Source organism: Anopheles coluzzii, chromosome 2, assembly GCF_943734685.1.
Source record: "Anopheles coluzzii chromosome 2, AcolN3, whole genome shotgun sequence".
In the NCBI taxonomy this organism is placed as follows: domain Eukaryota; kingdom Metazoa; phylum Arthropoda; class Insecta; order Diptera; family Culicidae; genus Anopheles; species Anopheles coluzzii.
The window spans coordinates 56,369,468-56,386,166 of NC_064670.1; the positions used below are offsets into that span (position 1 = coordinate 56,369,468).

General features: G+C 40.7%; 2 protein-coding genes across 3 annotated transcripts; both read right to left on the reverse strand.

The window, feature by feature from the left end:
* Nucleotides 1–10,107: 10,107 nt before the first annotated feature.
* On the reverse strand, nt 10,108–11,263 carry LOC120951513 (ADP-ribosylation factor-related protein 1). The gene is made up of 3 exons (XM_040370281.2): nt 11,049–11,263; nt 10,549–10,973; nt 10,108–10,458 (listed from the first exon to the last, which is right to left on the reverse strand). Exons 1-3 carry the CDS (start codon nt 11,139–11,141, stop codon nt 10,371–10,373), a joined length of 606 nt encoding a protein of 201 aa, XP_040226215.1. The 5' UTR covers nt 11,142–11,263; the 3' UTR covers nt 10,108–10,370.
* A 3,207-nt stretch (nt 11,264–14,470) lies between these two features.
* Nucleotides 14,471–16,665, reverse strand: LOC120952263 (uncharacterized). 2 transcript variants are annotated; one of them, XM_040371498.2, is made up of 3 exons: nt 16,349–16,665; nt 15,403–15,721; nt 14,471–15,321 (listed from the first exon to the last, which is right to left on the reverse strand). In XM_040371498.2, the coding sequence occupies exons 2-3, from the start codon at nt 15,617–15,619 to the stop codon at nt 14,858–14,860; spliced, it is 681 nt and encodes a 226-aa protein (XP_040227432.1). In that variant the 5' UTR covers nt 15,620–15,721; nt 16,349–16,665; the 3' UTR covers nt 14,471–14,857. The 2 variants fall into 2 exon arrangements, with proteins under 2 accessions (XP_040227432.1, XP_040227431.1); XM_040371497.2 differs by having other exon boundaries at nt 15,403–15,726.
* Nucleotides 16,666–16,699: the final 34 nt, after the last annotated feature.

The window sequence follows — 16,699 nt, forward strand, 5'->3', positions numbered from 1 at the left end:
ATTTCTGCTGGGAGATTCCAGTCAGATAAAAGCTGTAACAAGACATCTTTAATATTGGCTATTGATTTTGATTTTATAGATCTGAGTTTTAAATATTTAGAAAATTTGTCCAAATATGTGATAAAAAGATGATTTGCATAATAGGCAAAAATGTCTATGTAAACTGTTTCTCCTGGATAGGTTGGTATTGGGGTTTTAATTGGAATGGACTTCTATGGTTTTCTATCATATTTTACTAGTTTGCAAATTTCACAAGTTTGAATGAAGTTTTAAATAGATTTACGCATTCCAGGAAAATAATATTTCTTCATGAATTGTATAAAATTTTCTTTAACATTTCTATGTGCAAAGTTATGTACTTCTTTAACTTTTTCTAATTGTTGTTCTTCTGTTTCCAAATCTTGTACTAACAATTGAGAATAACGAACTTTCATTGCTTTTGAATTGTACATTGATTTGAAAATTTCTTCAATTTTTCCCATTATGGATTCATCGCATTATATCCCATTACGTGCTTTAGGATCGAGGAATTTTTAAAAAGTTTAATTATGTTTGCGATTGCCCGGAGTAAGTTTTAAAAAAATATTACTGGTGTAGTGGGCGAGAATTCTTTCGAACGACGAACGGCAAAAAAGGGGACTATGAAAGTTAGGTGAAGTATGGCCCTCTCCACAAGATTTGCCTGCGGGTGGTAAGCGCTAGTATTATTTTTTTTTATCTTCAGTATCTTACAGGTATCTCTCATTATTTGGCTCATGAAGTTAGTGCCCTGATCAGTAACTAACTCTACGGGTGTTCCAAACCAACAAATGAGCCCCTTCACAAAGGCCTTGGCAACAGTTGATGCTTCTTGGTTCTCTAATGGCACAACCGTAAGGAACCTAGTAAGGTCATGTTAGGCCACAAGAGCGTATCGATAGCCCCTTTCTGTTTCGGGTAAAACAACTATATCCATGAAAAGTTTCGCGGTGGTAATAATTTTCATAGGGTTAGTTGTTCGGGGGTTAATTTTCATCCGATTAACTTTACAAATTTTGTTCTTCTGGCACGAATCGCATCTACAGACAAAATCTTCTATATCTCTTCTCATATATTATTCTATATTACTATATTCTATATAACTATTATCACTATATTATTTCCAATAATAGGCAGCTGCTATTCGTTTACGCATCCTCCGGGAGCCTACATGGCCACCCAGCGGCGTATCATGAAATTCTTTCAGAATGGTCTCTACTTCTTCCTGAGGCACTTCTAGCTTGTCTGCTGCTTTCTTTTTTTCTTTTTGTTTTCTTTTAATTGCTTTTTCCTCCGTTTCTTCATTCGGAATCTCTATCTTTAATAAATCATCCCAATGATTTTCATCTTGTAAACCCCTACTATCATCCGGCTTCCCTCCCTCCAGGATGTCTTGTTTCTTTTTCGCCTGTCTGGTAATCACTTCGATGTTCGTTGATTCATTTTCTGGTTTCCCTTCGTAGTCAGGTAGCCTTGATAAGAAATCGGCTACCACGTTTTCTTTCCCTTCATACCGCCAACGGTATCACTGCTAGAGGGCTATTGGCCGCTGGAAGTTTTGTTGCACCCCCTCGCAACTCCCTCTTGCTCATCAAGACTTATTTTGTATATTATAATTAAAGAAACTCTCACCCAATGGCAAGGGCCACCTTCTGCATGGGTCTTTCTCAAAGAGGGCCGGGAGCCTGGAACAACTCACGCACTTTCAGTTCAGAACAACACCACATGCACTCCCACTTCAATCACTTTTTCTATTATTTTAGTGCGTCTAATTAGCACTAATCCCACCGCTGTCACCAATTGTAGCAGGCGAGAATTCTTTCGAGCACAGGAACTACGAAGAAAAGTGAACTCGGAAAGTTTAGTGAAGTATGGCCACGATCGAACTCTCGATCGCGCTTTTATTATGTGTTAATAATTTGGGACACGGACGAGGGGGTGTGGCAGGCTCTGGTTCGGGCTGCGCCATGAGGTGAACATCGTCGTCGTCAGCAAATTGGGTTGGTGGAGGTTCGACGCTCGGGCAGATCATTCGGAGGGGTAGGCCTCGAGTGACCGATCGTTGGCAAGTTCTGATTCTGGTTACGCCATGAGGTGTCGTCAGCAAATTGGGTTGGTGGAGGTTCGAGGCACGGGCGGATCATTCGGAGGGGAAGGCATTCAGGTGTGCGTTGAACCCCACGCTATGAGGTAACTGTCGAGGCACGTGTCGTCGGTCATTGGAAGCGGCAAGAAACCAAAAAGGGTCGCTTCACTGGGGATCTTTATTTGCGAACTGCTAAACTAAGACTAAAGCTTACTTCTGGATTCGGTACTATTTAGCTAGGCTGGTGTTTTCGGTGCTGCCAGATTTGCCGGTCACGTTGTCATCCACGTTTATGATGATCATGTTGCCTCGGTCCGTCCGAACATACGACACCACACCTGGTCGTGGGAACCTGCTTCCAGTGGAGTTCCCGTTGGAACCTGACTCCGCGCGTGGAGTAACATCAATTGCTCGCTTGCGACCGTTTTCTTACTCAGCAACTGTATCATAGCGCGTAGCGCATGTGTACATATCTGTTTGTTTAATGAAGTCACTTGAAAATTCAGGTTCACAGAAGGTGTGTCTTTTATACCCTTGAAATGGTATAGTTAGTTCATAGGAGGAATTAGGGGTTAATCGGAAAATAAGTTGATTTCGGAAAACATTAATGGGTGCCTCTGTTGAAATAATATAATCATTATCATCATCTTCTGCTAAGTGTTGAGTGGGAGTTAAAGAGTTAATTTGAACTCGTGATAAAACATCTGCAACAACAATTGCTTTACCTGGTTTATAACATAATTCATTATCATGTTCCTCTAAAAATGATTTCCATCTTTTAAGCTTTGCATTATTATTTTTTTAGGAAAGCGTATGTTTTGAATTTAAACATTAAAACTTAGACTTGGACTGCTGTGACAATTCATTTATTTTGACCGATCGCGTCGAGTGCTAAAGATGGACTGATGTTCGATTTCATACGCTCGTGATAGCAAACTTCTCTGGCTTAACCTCGCTTAACCTAGGAAATTCTAAGAAAGGCCGATCGGCCACCAAAAGCGCGCACGTGCCTTAGCGCAGACAATTGTCTTTTGTTTAACTTTTCATCCCACTTGCGAGCAGGCTTCACACTGTTCATATTGTGTCATTGTTTTACAAAGCAAATACAGAGTTCTTGGTATTGTTTTCGCTTCGCTCACACCATATGGCGCCCCTAGTTCCTAGCATCGTATTCTTTTGCTTCGACATACTCCCCCCCGGTTGAATTATTGAATTCAACAGAATTGTTTTCGGTTACAGGCAAAATAAAGATTTTTGATATTCCGCGCTTGTACAACCCATCTTTCGTTTTGACGGTAACTACTCTTATGTTCCCATCATTTCCCGGAAAAATCTCAACTATTCTACCATAACACCATTTCAGGGGTGGTAAACCATCGTCTTTCACAAGCACCATTGTTCCGACGGAGATGTTGTTGCGTTGGCGGGTCCACTTTGTCCGTGGTTGTAGACCGGACAAATACTCAGTACGCCAACGTTTCCACAGCCTTCGAAGATATTCATGTACTTCCTGCCATTGATTCAGCTGGTTGATTGGAACCGCTTCCAGGGATGGTTCGGCCAAGGCAGAAAGCGGACGATGGATCAGGAAATGTCCCGGCGTCAAAACGTCAAGATCAGCTGGATCGGTTGATAGTTGAGTCAAAGGTCGAGAATTCATGCAACTCTCGATCTGCGTTAGAAGCGTGGTGAGCTGCTCGTAGGTCAGCAACGCGTTTCCCATCGTAGGCCTCAGATGATTTTTGAAGGATTTGACAGCCGCCTCCCATAGGCCGCCAAAATTCGGAGAACGAGGGGGGATGAACTTAAATTCGATGCCTTCATCGCTGCACATCCGAGTTATGTCGCCTTGCCATGCCTGGTCCTTGAATTGCTGAGCTAGGACAGCCAATTCTTTCGATGCTCCTACAAAATTCTTAGCGTTGTCACATTCAATTAATGAAGGCTTACCTCTGCGCGCGATGAATCTGCGTAGGGCCGCAATAAAGGCGTCTGTGGTCAAGTCTGTAACAAGATCGATGTGCACCGCTTTCACGACCATGCATACAAAAATGACCACGTATCCTTTCAGCGGCTGCGATTTTCTATGGGGATAGCGGTATGCTATCGGACCACATAGATCCACTCCCGTGCGGACGAATGGTAAGGCTGGAGACACGCGTTCCATCGGTAAGTCGCCCATGATTTGTTGAAGCGATGTTGGTCGACAGCGGAAACATTGCAAACATGAGTACACTGTCTTTCGGGCTAAATTTCTGACTCGCAAAGGCCAAAACCTTTCGCGCAGGCTCGTGGTCAGAAATTGAGGGCTGGTATGCAACATTTTCAGATGAACGAACATTGCAATCATGTCGGTGAGGGGATGATTGGATGGAAGTATCATAGGATGTCGTCGATCGTTAGATACTTCTGCATGACGTAGCCTGCCACCTACTCGCAGTATGCCGGCTTCGATGTATGGATTTAACGACTTCAATTTGGAATGGTTTGCAACGAAACCATTTTTTTCAAGATTTTTAAAATCTTCCGCAAATGATTCATGTTGTGCAAGACGGACGAGACACTTGATTGAATCGTTTAGTTCTTCAGTGGTCAGATGCGTAAATCGTCGTTGATCACGATTTTTGAGTTTTGCGTTGTGAGCAAATCTGAGTATCCATGCTACAAGTCTTTTCAAATCGCCGAATGACGAACGCAGTTTAAAAATGAAACTCGGTTCAATAGAATGAGCTGCCAACGTAACTCTTTCTTCGAGATCTTCCTTAAGTAGTTCAACCTTACTTGCAACCTTTGTAGGGAAAATCAGAGGTTCTTCATTTAGCCAATTTGGGACGTTCCACCATAAGGTGGCGTGCTGTAGCTGTGCTGGATCCATTCCGCGAGAAATTATATCTGCTGGATTTTCTATACCGGGTACGTGATTCCATTTTCCATTTGCAGTGAGATGTTGTATTTCCGATACACGATTCGCAACGAAAGTTTTCCAGCGCGATGGGTTTGCTGCCAACCAGTGTAGGACAATACTTGAATCCGACCAAAAATATGGTTCTATTTCAATTTTCAAGGCACCGGAAACCTTTTCATACAGATGTGCCAAGAGTAATGCGGCTGATAGCTCTAAACGAGGTAAACAAACTCGTTTTTGTTTACGCGAAGTTGCCAGAGGAGCTACTTTAGATTTAGCCGTTAGTAAATTAACTGTAACTGTATCATCGCTGGATACAGATCTGATGTAAATACAAGCGCCGTACGCCTTTTCCGACGCATCGCAAAACCCGTGTAGCTGTATTTGTTTTACAGGCGTGTGAGAAAGAACCCAACGTTGGATACTTATTTTATTAAGTTCTGCAAGATTTTTACGAAAATCTCTCCACTGTTTCTATAGTGGTGGGTTGAGAGGTTCATCCCAAGACGTTTCATTGCGCCAAAGCTCTTGAAGATACATTTTAGCTGCCACTATCACAGGACCGACCAATCCTAAAGGATCGAAAAGTTTTGCCGAGTCTGATACAGCAATGCGTTTCGTAACTGGATTGTCATGGTTGCTGTACTCAGGTGTTTCGAAGAGAAAATTGTCGGTTGTTGGTTGCCATTTCAGGCCCAATGTTTTGATGCATGATGTTGGCGAATCAAGATCATAAACAGTTCGATCATCCCGAAGATCAATGGGAATTTTTTCTAGTAGTTCGGAGCAGTTAGATGTCCATTTACGAAGACAAAGACCAGCAGATTGAAGTAAATTCAATAATTGGTCACTGAGTTTCTGCCCTTCCTCTACACTATTGACTCCTGTTAGCATGTCGTCCATGTAAAAGTCGTTAGCTAAAACCTTTGTTGCCTCTGGGTAAGTATTTGCTTCTAGTTTTGCTAGATGTTGTAGAGTTTTAGTTGCGAGGTATGGTGCGCAAGAAGTACCATAAGTGACTGTGCTCAATTCAAATGTACAAATTGGATCGGTTGGTTTATTGCGCCATAGAATTCGTTGCAAGGGACGGTCTTCGTCAGCTACCAAAATTTGTCTGTACATTTTTTCAATGTCCGCCACGAGTACAAATTTTGGCATACGAAATCTTAGCAAGATAGACATAAGATCGTCTTGAAGGATTGGGCCTACCATCAAACAATCGTTTAATGAGACTCCACTGCTGGAAGAGCACGACGCATCAAACACCACCCGAAGCTTGGTGGTAGTTTTATCGGGACGAAGCACACAATGGTGCGGCATGTAATAGCTTGGGCTAACTTGTCCTGTGGTGTTTTCTGTTATTTGTACCATGTGGTTAAGGTTTATATATTCTGAAACAAACTGTGAATATTCTGCTTTAAGTTGTGGTCTGGTTTCTAAACGTCTTTCTAATGCTAGGAATCTGCGCAAAGCAATAGATTTGGATTCGCCCAGCTGGGCAATTTTGTCGTCGCGTGTTGGTAGAGAAACCACAAACCGACCTGCGGTGTTACGTTTTGTTGTTCTATCAAAATATTGTTCACATTTGCTTTCTTCCACCGATAGTTTGCTGTTAGTCTGGCATGCTTCAAGTTCCCAAAATTGTCTAAGCTGTGCGTCGAGGTTGCTGCTCACATGAGCCACTACTGATGTTTGCTCACTTGGTTGGCAAACGGTGGCTCTTCCAGCTATGACCCATCCTAGCACAGTTTTTTGTACTGCCAATGCACCTGACTGCATTTTCAAAAGGCCCTCTTCCAAGATTAGATAATACAGGTCCATGCCGATTTTCATGTCGATTGGTCCGGGTTCATGGAAATTAGGGTCTGCTAGTTCGATGTTTAGAGGTAAGGTTAGCTTTGTTAGATCGACTGCACTTACCGGTAGATTTCTTGTGACTTGGCTGAGCACATGAAATTTGGATGTCGTTCTAAAAGCACTCCAAATTGACTTGATGCTCACCATGACCGATGAGTAAGACATGATTTTCGACTCACCAATACCGCCGATCGAGTGTACTTCCTTGATGCGAGGGAGTCGAAGACGTTGTACTAGTCGTTCTGTCACAATATTCAATTGTGATGCTGAGTCGAGCAGAGCTCGCGCCCAATACTGCGTTCCGTTGCAGTCACATACCTTGACCACGGCCGTTTGAAGCAAGACCGTTGAAGATACCTGATTAGAAGCCGGTGGCACATTCACAAAACAATGATTTAACGAAGCTGGAGTTTCTGGATTAGACGAAGCAGGAGTGGAAGGACCGGGTTGGCATTCGGGTATCGTTTGCTGTTGCAATACTTCCTGAACTGACATGGCATTCGATTGTTCGTGTAACATGGTGTGGTGCTTCTTGTGGCAAATACGGCATGTACCTGATGGACAGTCCTTAACCGTATGACCCAATGATAAACAATTGAAACACAGTTTCTTGTTCTTCACTAAATCCTTTCGATCATTCACTGCCATGTTTCGGAACATAACGCACTTGTAAGGAGAATGTTTAACGTCACGACAAAAAACACACTTTTCCGCTGCACCTAAGGACACTGTCGAATACGCTGCTGTGTTCTTCTGGACCGGTTTGCGTCGAAACTGTGATGAGATTTTGTCCGACGGATCTAATTTCACTGATTCCACAGATTGTAACACTCTACAATGATCTCGGAGAAACTTCACTAACTCGTCGTAGGTAGGAACTTCGAACTAGGAAGTCGAACGCTTATGTGTTTCCCACTGTCGCAAAGTAGCCGGATCCAAACACGATGACAAGCGAAACACTACCAACGTACTCCACCCTTCAGGCCGTTCACCAAGCTTTTCTAACATTTTCAAATTTCGCTCAAATTCATCCACCAGACGCATGATAGATTCCGGACATTCCTTTTTAATCGGAGAGATGGCAAAAATAGAGTCCACATGAGATTTCACTATTAGATATTTGTTCTCATATCTGGTGCATAGTAAATCCCAAGCAACGCTGTAATTCGCTGTGGTAACTTCTATCACTTCAATCACGCGCTTTGCATCTTCCGTTAGACATGAAATCAAATACGTAAATTTGTCCACTTCACTTAGCTCCGGCGCCGCATCTATCAGCGTTTTGAAATTATCACGAAACGTCGTCCAATTTTGCAAAGAACCGTCAAATTTCGGTAGTTTGATTTCCGGTAGCTTCACTCGCGATGTTTGCTTCGAAACGTTAGAAGGTAACACTTCTTTCACTGTAGCTGCTGCGATTCGCTGCTTTGCGTTTCGCATTAATTTATACAACTTCGTCTCGAAGCGTGCATAAATTTCTTCCTCTTCTTCGATTGTGTCCGACACTTGTAAAATGCTCACATGCACTTTCTCGTATTCCGACTGCACCGCCGCAAGTCGGTCCGCACATTCGTTAAGCTGGGAAATTTCCAGATCCGCATCGCTTAGAATGGTATCCAGTCGGTTCATCTTTCGATCGAGATGATCACGCACTCTGGAAGCCTTTTCATGTTCCAACATGTCACTTTTTCCCGTTCCGAAACCTTTGAACGGGTCAGAGAGATCCATCTTAGATGTCAACGGCAATTGTTCACCTGGTGTGTCACTTTTTTCTTGGTCGCCCACTAGATCGGCAACTTTTACCGGCGTGCGTTCCACTGACATTGTTCTTATTGTTCATCAACACTTTCACTGTGCACAATCACGTTCGCGGATAGTGATTGTGGCTAGCATTAGGTTTCGAATCGAACTAAGCAAAACTGCTGTTGGAATTCGTTTCGAGTAACCAAATGTTCGAATCCGGTTAGAAGGACCAAAAAATGTTTTGAATTTAAACATTAAAACTTAGACTTGGACTGCTGTGACAATTCATTTATTTTGACCGATCGCGTCGAGTGCTAAAGATGGACTGATGTTCGATTTCATACGCTCGTGATAGCAAACTTCTCTGGTTTGTCGCTTAACCTAGGAAATTCTAAGAAAGGCCGATTTTTAGGCGACATTTTAGTGAGAAGTGATCAGTGAAAATTTTAAGCTTTGCTCCATAGATGCAGTTTCGCAAGGTTCGTTATGCCCATACAACTGCTAGCATCTCTTTACATTGCTGGCGTAATTTTCATCAGTTCTTGAAAGAGTTCGAGAAAAGCATGTAATTGTACGTTCTTCATTGGAGGTTCGTTGTTTAACTGCTCCTAGTGCTTTGTTTGATGCATCTTTGGTAAGGATGAAGAGTTTTTCAAAATCTTGAAAGGCTAAAACATTTCAATCAATTTGAACATAAAACTTTTATTTTATTTTATTTATTTTTTTTTTATTTTTTGCTGACTCATCTAAAGTAATGGCAAAATGTTTGATTAAGTTTTAGAAATTTGGCGATGACGATGGGTGTCCTCTAAAAAGCTTTGCAAGTTCTGAATTTTTTATTACGAAACATCGATAATATTCGGAGATTGGCCAAGAAATTCAACTTCAGAACTTACCATGGTAGAAGGCCAAAGTTTAAAGAAATTAATGCCAACTAGATTTTGATAGCGAATCTTCTCACAGTACAATATTGCATATCATAGGATTATTTTAATTGTATTTGTCATGATTGAGTGGTAAGGGGCGTTAAGAAGATTAAATATGGAATGTACAACATGTACAAAATTCTACAGATACAAGTGTTTATGCGTGCGCGTATTGTTCGAGGTTAGTGTAATGTAATAATGTAGGTTAGTGTAATGTAAGTGTAATAAACTATTATGCATAGCCCTTAAACAAATAAACATTTTGTATAATAGTAAGAATGGATTTAAGAATATCGAAACGTTGTTACACTAGGACCATTTAGCGTTTTAAGTTCAGTATGTAAAAAGTTCCGTTATAATACTAGAATCACAAGAGAAATAAAAAGTATTCAGTTCAACTACAATAAAACCGTATGTCTTACGAAATTTATGCTTTCCTCCGTTGTTTGTATGTATTGTTACGAGAATGATTGAGAAAATGGTAATATTTCCGGAAGAATCTGTAAGTGCATACTCATTACATTTTGTGTAGAATAAATATAAATATAAGAATGATAAAAAGTAAACAACAATAAGGCTGTGAAGACTTTTATTTGGCATCAACAAAATAGTTTCAATGCTTTTCGCCATTCTTATTAGCTGGTAGAAGTTGTTGTTGACATTGATCGTTCCTGAAATAAAGAACTTAAATTATGATGTAAGTGTGATACACAACATAATTCTATTGAAGAAAAAACTGCCACTCTGGTTTGTATAGCTTCTCTGAATCGCCACCCAGCTTTATCACAATCGTAATACGCAAGAAAAATAAAAGCATTGATACATTCAATTACGATCAAGTGTCTTCCGTTTTTGGTGGTCGAATGATTGAATTGCGCTTAATGGACTCAACCAACCATTTTATACCCTCGTCAACACCTTCCCTAAAAAAAAAATCAGGTAAAGAGCAACAGTACGTGTAAAAAACAGAGGTGAATCTAACGTGGTTAAAAAAACTAAAGTATAGCAATTACCCGGTAAGCGCTGATACAGGCATCACGAGACAGTCTCGGCGTCCGATGAGATGACCGGACTCCTGGAAGACGGGTTTTATTTCCCGCACACCCATGCAATCTGGCAGATCCTGTTTGTTAGCTAGCACTAGCAAGGGAATACCCGATAAATACTCATTGCTGATCATACGATCGAACACTTCCTTTGATTCATTCATGCGAACACGATCATTCGAATCGACGACGTAGATAACGGCATGCGATTCCGAGTAATATTTATCCCACAGTGACTGCAGCTCTTGCTGGCCACCCAAATCCCAAAAGCTCATCCGTATGCCAGCAATATCGATCTGGCCAATGTTTAAACCCACGGTTGTCGTAATTTTGCTCGGATTCATTCCTCGGTAGTTCTTGCTAAACTTCGTCTTTGCCGCCTCCAGGTAGGTCTAGTTCAAAGAGAAATGATAATGAGTGTTTTGAAAATATTGGTGTACACATCAACTTTCACAGTAAGTGCTTACCGTTTTTCCAGCGTTGTCCAGTCCCAGTATTAATATGCAATACTCATCCTTCTGTGTGAGATACTTATAAAAACCACTCAACAATGTGTACATTTTCCAAAATGTGGATTTATTGAGAAAAAGTTTGAATCAAAATGTCTAAGGGATCGTTTGCAATTATTCTGTGCCGATTGCCGTCGTGTTGTTTTGTTTTGGTGTGTGACAACAGCCATCAAGTGTGCTGTCATTTCGATCACCACACTGGTTGATTAACGGAAAAAATGGTTGACAACTTAATTCCGCAAATACAGGTATTCCACGAAATACGCCATACTCGATATAGGCTTAGGCACTGGTCTAATCTTGTTGCGCGCAACATTGTTGCTGGCAAAATGTATGGATTTTGACAGCTAGCGCAACTTTGTTGCCGGCCAAAATCAAACCAATTTGATTTTTGTCTGGCAACATTTTCTATTTACCTTGGCCATGGTAATCGGGTGTATGAAATGACACAGCAGCAGTGTGCGTTTTGTTGACATCCGCTAAATTTGGATTTTAAGCATTTATAAAACATTTTTTGGTGTAGAAACAAAATTTTCAACACTTCATTCAACAAGTGAATGATAAAAAATAAACTCTGAGCTGTTAATTGGCAATTTTTTTACGCTAAACAATGTCAAAGCGAAATGTTGCCAGCAACATTCATAGACCACCTCAGCGATATGTTGCCGAGCAACAATGTTGCGCGCAACAAGATTAGACCGCTGCCTTACGCGATTTCGCTATACAGGCGGTCCCCGAAATACACGAACTGAAAACCGAAAACGGCCGCAAAATACCGTGTATCTCAAATTTCCGTGTAAGTTGAATCTTGTGATTTCCAGCACGTTTTTCATATTTTTTTCAAAATAATTTCACTAGTACACCTTAGCAACGAATAGAAACAGGGGAGTGCGCTCCCTGCATTATACAATATTGCTCGCAAAATACGGCGATGTGACCAGCTTAACATTTTCATCGCCAAAACTAAGTGACTTCTATAAAAACGTGTAATAATAAAAAAAGGCAAAACACTCACTCAAAAGATACGACCTAGCCGGCTGCGGTTGAAGTTGCAAATCATTATTAATTGAAAAAAATATTGACAGGATTTTTAAATTCTCTTTTACTTTGTTATGTTACGTTCATGTTATCTTCATCTATACGACCAACATACTCGGTTATCCCATGCATTTTGTTTGTTAGCACAAAGATTAGTGTGATTTACCTTAGTGAAAAATGGGAATTTTAAAAGTTTCTTTTACTGTTTTTGTATATTTTATCATAATCATCCATGAAGGATATATTTACTTCTTCTTCTTCTTTTTGGCACAACAACCGGTGTCGGTCAAGCAGCGGCAGATCTAACGGCAGGCGGACTAGGCGGTCGCCTGGGGCCCCGTAGATTGGTAATCTATAGTATGTATAAAACTGGACAGTGTGCTAGCTACGAGGTTCCTGCGAAGGACGTTGGGGCCCCGAGGCTGGCGAATCCTGATACCTCTCGCACGCTTAGTGTATGCGACAGTGCGCGTGACACACTGTCGTCCTCTTGGACGTTGACCGGTGGCAGCGCAACTGCCACGGCAAGTCCAGGGGTCGGTACGGTTGCCCACAACATTACCATAGCAGGATAGTCAGTCCTATGTATGGCGGCACGTTCGATTAGGGGCTTGAACCCATGACGGGCATGTGGTTAAGTCGTACGAAATGCAAATGAAGTGGAATTAGCGGGTTTCGACTTAATCAAAGTTATTCTAGTTTTGGCGATATTTTGCCGAGTAAACTTGCGGGTGTTTCCGAATTATGCTGATACAATGGCCGCCCCCTAAAGTCGGACACATATTTTCACCTTTTATCTGATTTTGCGGCACCCTGGACAGTTCTCTAGACCACTTATCGGAAAACTTTCTTCACAAGTCCTTGAGGACACTCTTTAACTATACACGTACAAAAAACCAGACAACATATTTTTTTAAATTTCGGAACAATATTCATAAATGTGATAAAAGGTATGAAATTTATGAAGTCCACTGAAATTCGTACAGTCTTCATTTCGTAGCAAAATGAACACGTAATTTGCCAATATTAACTTATATGATGCTAAAATCATTTGATATCCGTTATTATTGCTCCATGGACTATTTTGGGTGGCCAGATATGTTATACATAACCTATGCCAAGCGCTCTATGGTCTTAATCAGCCAAATACCGTGGTTGGAAGGCTCCAATAAAAGTATCATAGTAATTTTGAAGAGAGTTATTGTTTTGCATAATTTTAGAGTTGCTTAAACTTTTAGAAGTATCAGAAATGAAGGAGTAATGGAAATGCACTGCCTTACCTGCCATTCACGACCTAATTGCCTCAATGCCGTTGTTCATTATTTAGATAGAATAATTACTGATTCGAATTGGTTGAACATTCGTGCACGCAGATGGTCACCTGAACTAGTCGATGGACCTTTAAAAACTGATATCAAAAAGTTTAAGAACCATATTGGCATGCTGCGTGGTCATTTTGTTATCAAATGAACTGAATTAAATTAAATGAATTAAATAAAAACTGTCTGACTTTCAGTGGACCGCATAAATTTCATACCTGTCTTATTTTTTCCAATCAAGGCATGATTAGTACTAACAGTGTACATATTCAGTTACAGTGAAGTTAATTAAAATATATTAATAGGATTAAGTTAGCTACACTTCCTCGCTTCCCCATCGTTTAAGTCATTTGATTACAGGCTGTATCGCATACTACGCGGACCATACTCGTACGACTTAACAACATGCCCATCATGGGTTCAAGTCCCAAATGGACCGTGCCGCCATACGTAGGATGTGGGGGGTAATCCAAAAGTCACTGAAAGTCAACCCCACAAGTGGTTGGCCTTGACTTAGTTTGCGTAGTGCTTAATCCGCACCTGATGCGGACAGACGATAACCGCGTAACTGGAAAAATCCATTGCGTAGTCCTGCAACCGGGCCGATTTCATTAGCTCCATCAAAATTATAATCAGAAACTATTGTGGTCCAAACTGACATAGTCGTTCTGGCCTTTTGGCTGGACGCTCTCATGGAAGGACGTGCTTGAGTTTTCGGGTCGCTGGCCAGATATGGATGGGTAAGATAACGATTAGACCACGAGAGCCTGGAGAAAAAGGTATTCGTGCTCTTGAGCCAGGAAAAATACGACGTACAAGCCCGTCAACACAGAACTATAATTACGCAACAAAGTTGTATCATTAACAATACGGAACAGCCATTCCTTGTAAATAAAAAGTTGACTCCTTGTAAAATAGTAGTTGATTCCTTATAAATAAAATAAAATAAAAGAAATAAATTAATCATATTTGTGTCGATACATACGTCCGATTTTGTTACTACATACGACATAAAAGAAACAATTATGTGTTACAAATCCTACAAAATATTTGTTTTTATTTCATAAGCTTGAAGTAGCTATTTTCATGTTAAAAATATGCTTTCGTTTTCATGGTAAAAGAATTAATGAATTCCTAATAGTATCTTACGCAGATTAAAATCAGGTCAGGCCCGAAATGGTAAAATTAAAACGGTACTGGTGGATATCTACTCTACCCGCAAGTAGCTAAAACTACCACAACTTCACGTGGATTGTGTTCATTTGTCTTTAGTTCATCTTATGGCATGATTTAAAAACCATCCTTATTTTTAGATAATACATTCAAAAATTACTGAATTTATGAATTTGAGTATTGGTAGAGTAAGTAAAGAGATTGTACGACAATATGTAAACATTCCGCATTGCAATTTTAGTACAACATGATCGCGCCTTGGGTTTTATCATCAGTTGGAGGACTTAGGAACTTTTTCCTTTCCCGTTGTTCCAGACGCGTCGCGACAATCAGTAAAATTAAATTAACCACTACCAACACAATACCCGCCGGAATAAAATAGAAACTGGATCCCAGTACTACCAGCCCGGTACTGTACCAGCTATTGTTACGATCTTCTGCAAGCAGAACGTTGTGGGTGAGGTAGTTGTAGAACTGTACCAGCCAGCAAACAAATGCAATTGTCTGGGAGAAACCGGTGAATAGGTTGCTTACTAGCAGCACCACCATAGTGCCAGTTTTCTTTGATGCCGATGCCGACTTAAGTACAGATGCGATGGCAGTAATCACACCACCCAGAATGCCGAAACCTGTGCCAAGTGCAGCGCCTAACCAAAGCCAATAACTCATAACGTCTGGTTCGTTGCGGATCATTGCCGGAACTGGAAAGTGAAAAATATGCTTATTATATCAATACTTGTGTTTGATAAGCAGGAAAGCTGTAGAGACTCCTCTTTACTTACCATCGATTTTATGGTCCCTTAAACCAAACCCAACGTTCAGCCGCCGATGTCCGGAAAACAGTCCAAAATTGACCTGCCCGTTTGATTCATTATAATTTCGCCGCTTTGCATTTCCTTGTATCCAATTGTTGGTCGTGAGGCTGGCCACTAATAATCCAACGATCAGGCAGCTGGTGAAAAAAGTCACAAACACAATGCTGCGTGTTTTGAGGCTCATGGTTTCAAGATTGATGTTCGTTTAGCACTTTTCAAACGTTATTTTTCTTTATACGTCGTCACTTGTCTTTACAAGCAGCAAAATGAGCGTAGAACATATACGCTGTGCTTTAATAAAATAAAGATAAAGAAATTGATGTAACTTACTTCGAAAAAAAAGGTAAAAATGTTAAGGTACGCGTATATCAAGTAAAAGCTACAATGCTGCAAGATGCTCAAAGAAGCACGTCCCAACACCGGCATTGTTTTTTTTTTTATTTAAACCTTGTCACTCATACCCTATTATGCTACTCAACATTTTTGCACGATGGATGTAAAATATTTTAAAAGTTCAATCTAGTAGCCTTCGCATAAGGTTTTTTTTAATCTCTACATAAGAGAAGAGTTCCTTAGCATATACCTATTAAAATGGGTTTAAAGCGTACTATTGACATTATATACACGCAAGACAAAAATACAAGGCAGCGGCTACGATCAATCAACGTTGGAAAGTATGAATAAGTAAAACGCCCTGTCGTGAATCTTTTCTTCTTATTTCGTATGTATCACAAAGACGTCCGGCAAGAAAAATGGTGATGACATGTTTCGAGGCCTATTCGATGGTATTGTAGAAGCCACCATGGACAACTTTTGCTGCATGATCGATACAGTTGGGATAATAGGCTTAGTAAAAGGGCATTAACAAGCAGCATAACAACACATTGCTTTGTAAACAAAACTAAACACTTACACATTTAGACTGGCGCTCACGGTTGGAAAGTTTCTTTGGGTATGGTTGGCAGTAACAGGATGGAGCTACAACATTTCTAAAACAATAAACCACTGCCAAAAACGTAACACCATTGCCCTGTTGTTCTTTCGGTTCCACTAATATCGTTTGATGGTATTGGCAACTGCAGTCCTTTTGGTGATCAAATAGGCGTGATTATACATACTATGGTGGCAGTGCTTGGATCTGTTAATAGCACATTTATGAGAATTTCTATCATTCGATCGATAGTTTCACTTTTTACCCCGCTGCTAACACACACTCTTGCTTGAATGAAGACCCTATAGGGTATACCTCAGCAAACTGTCGCAC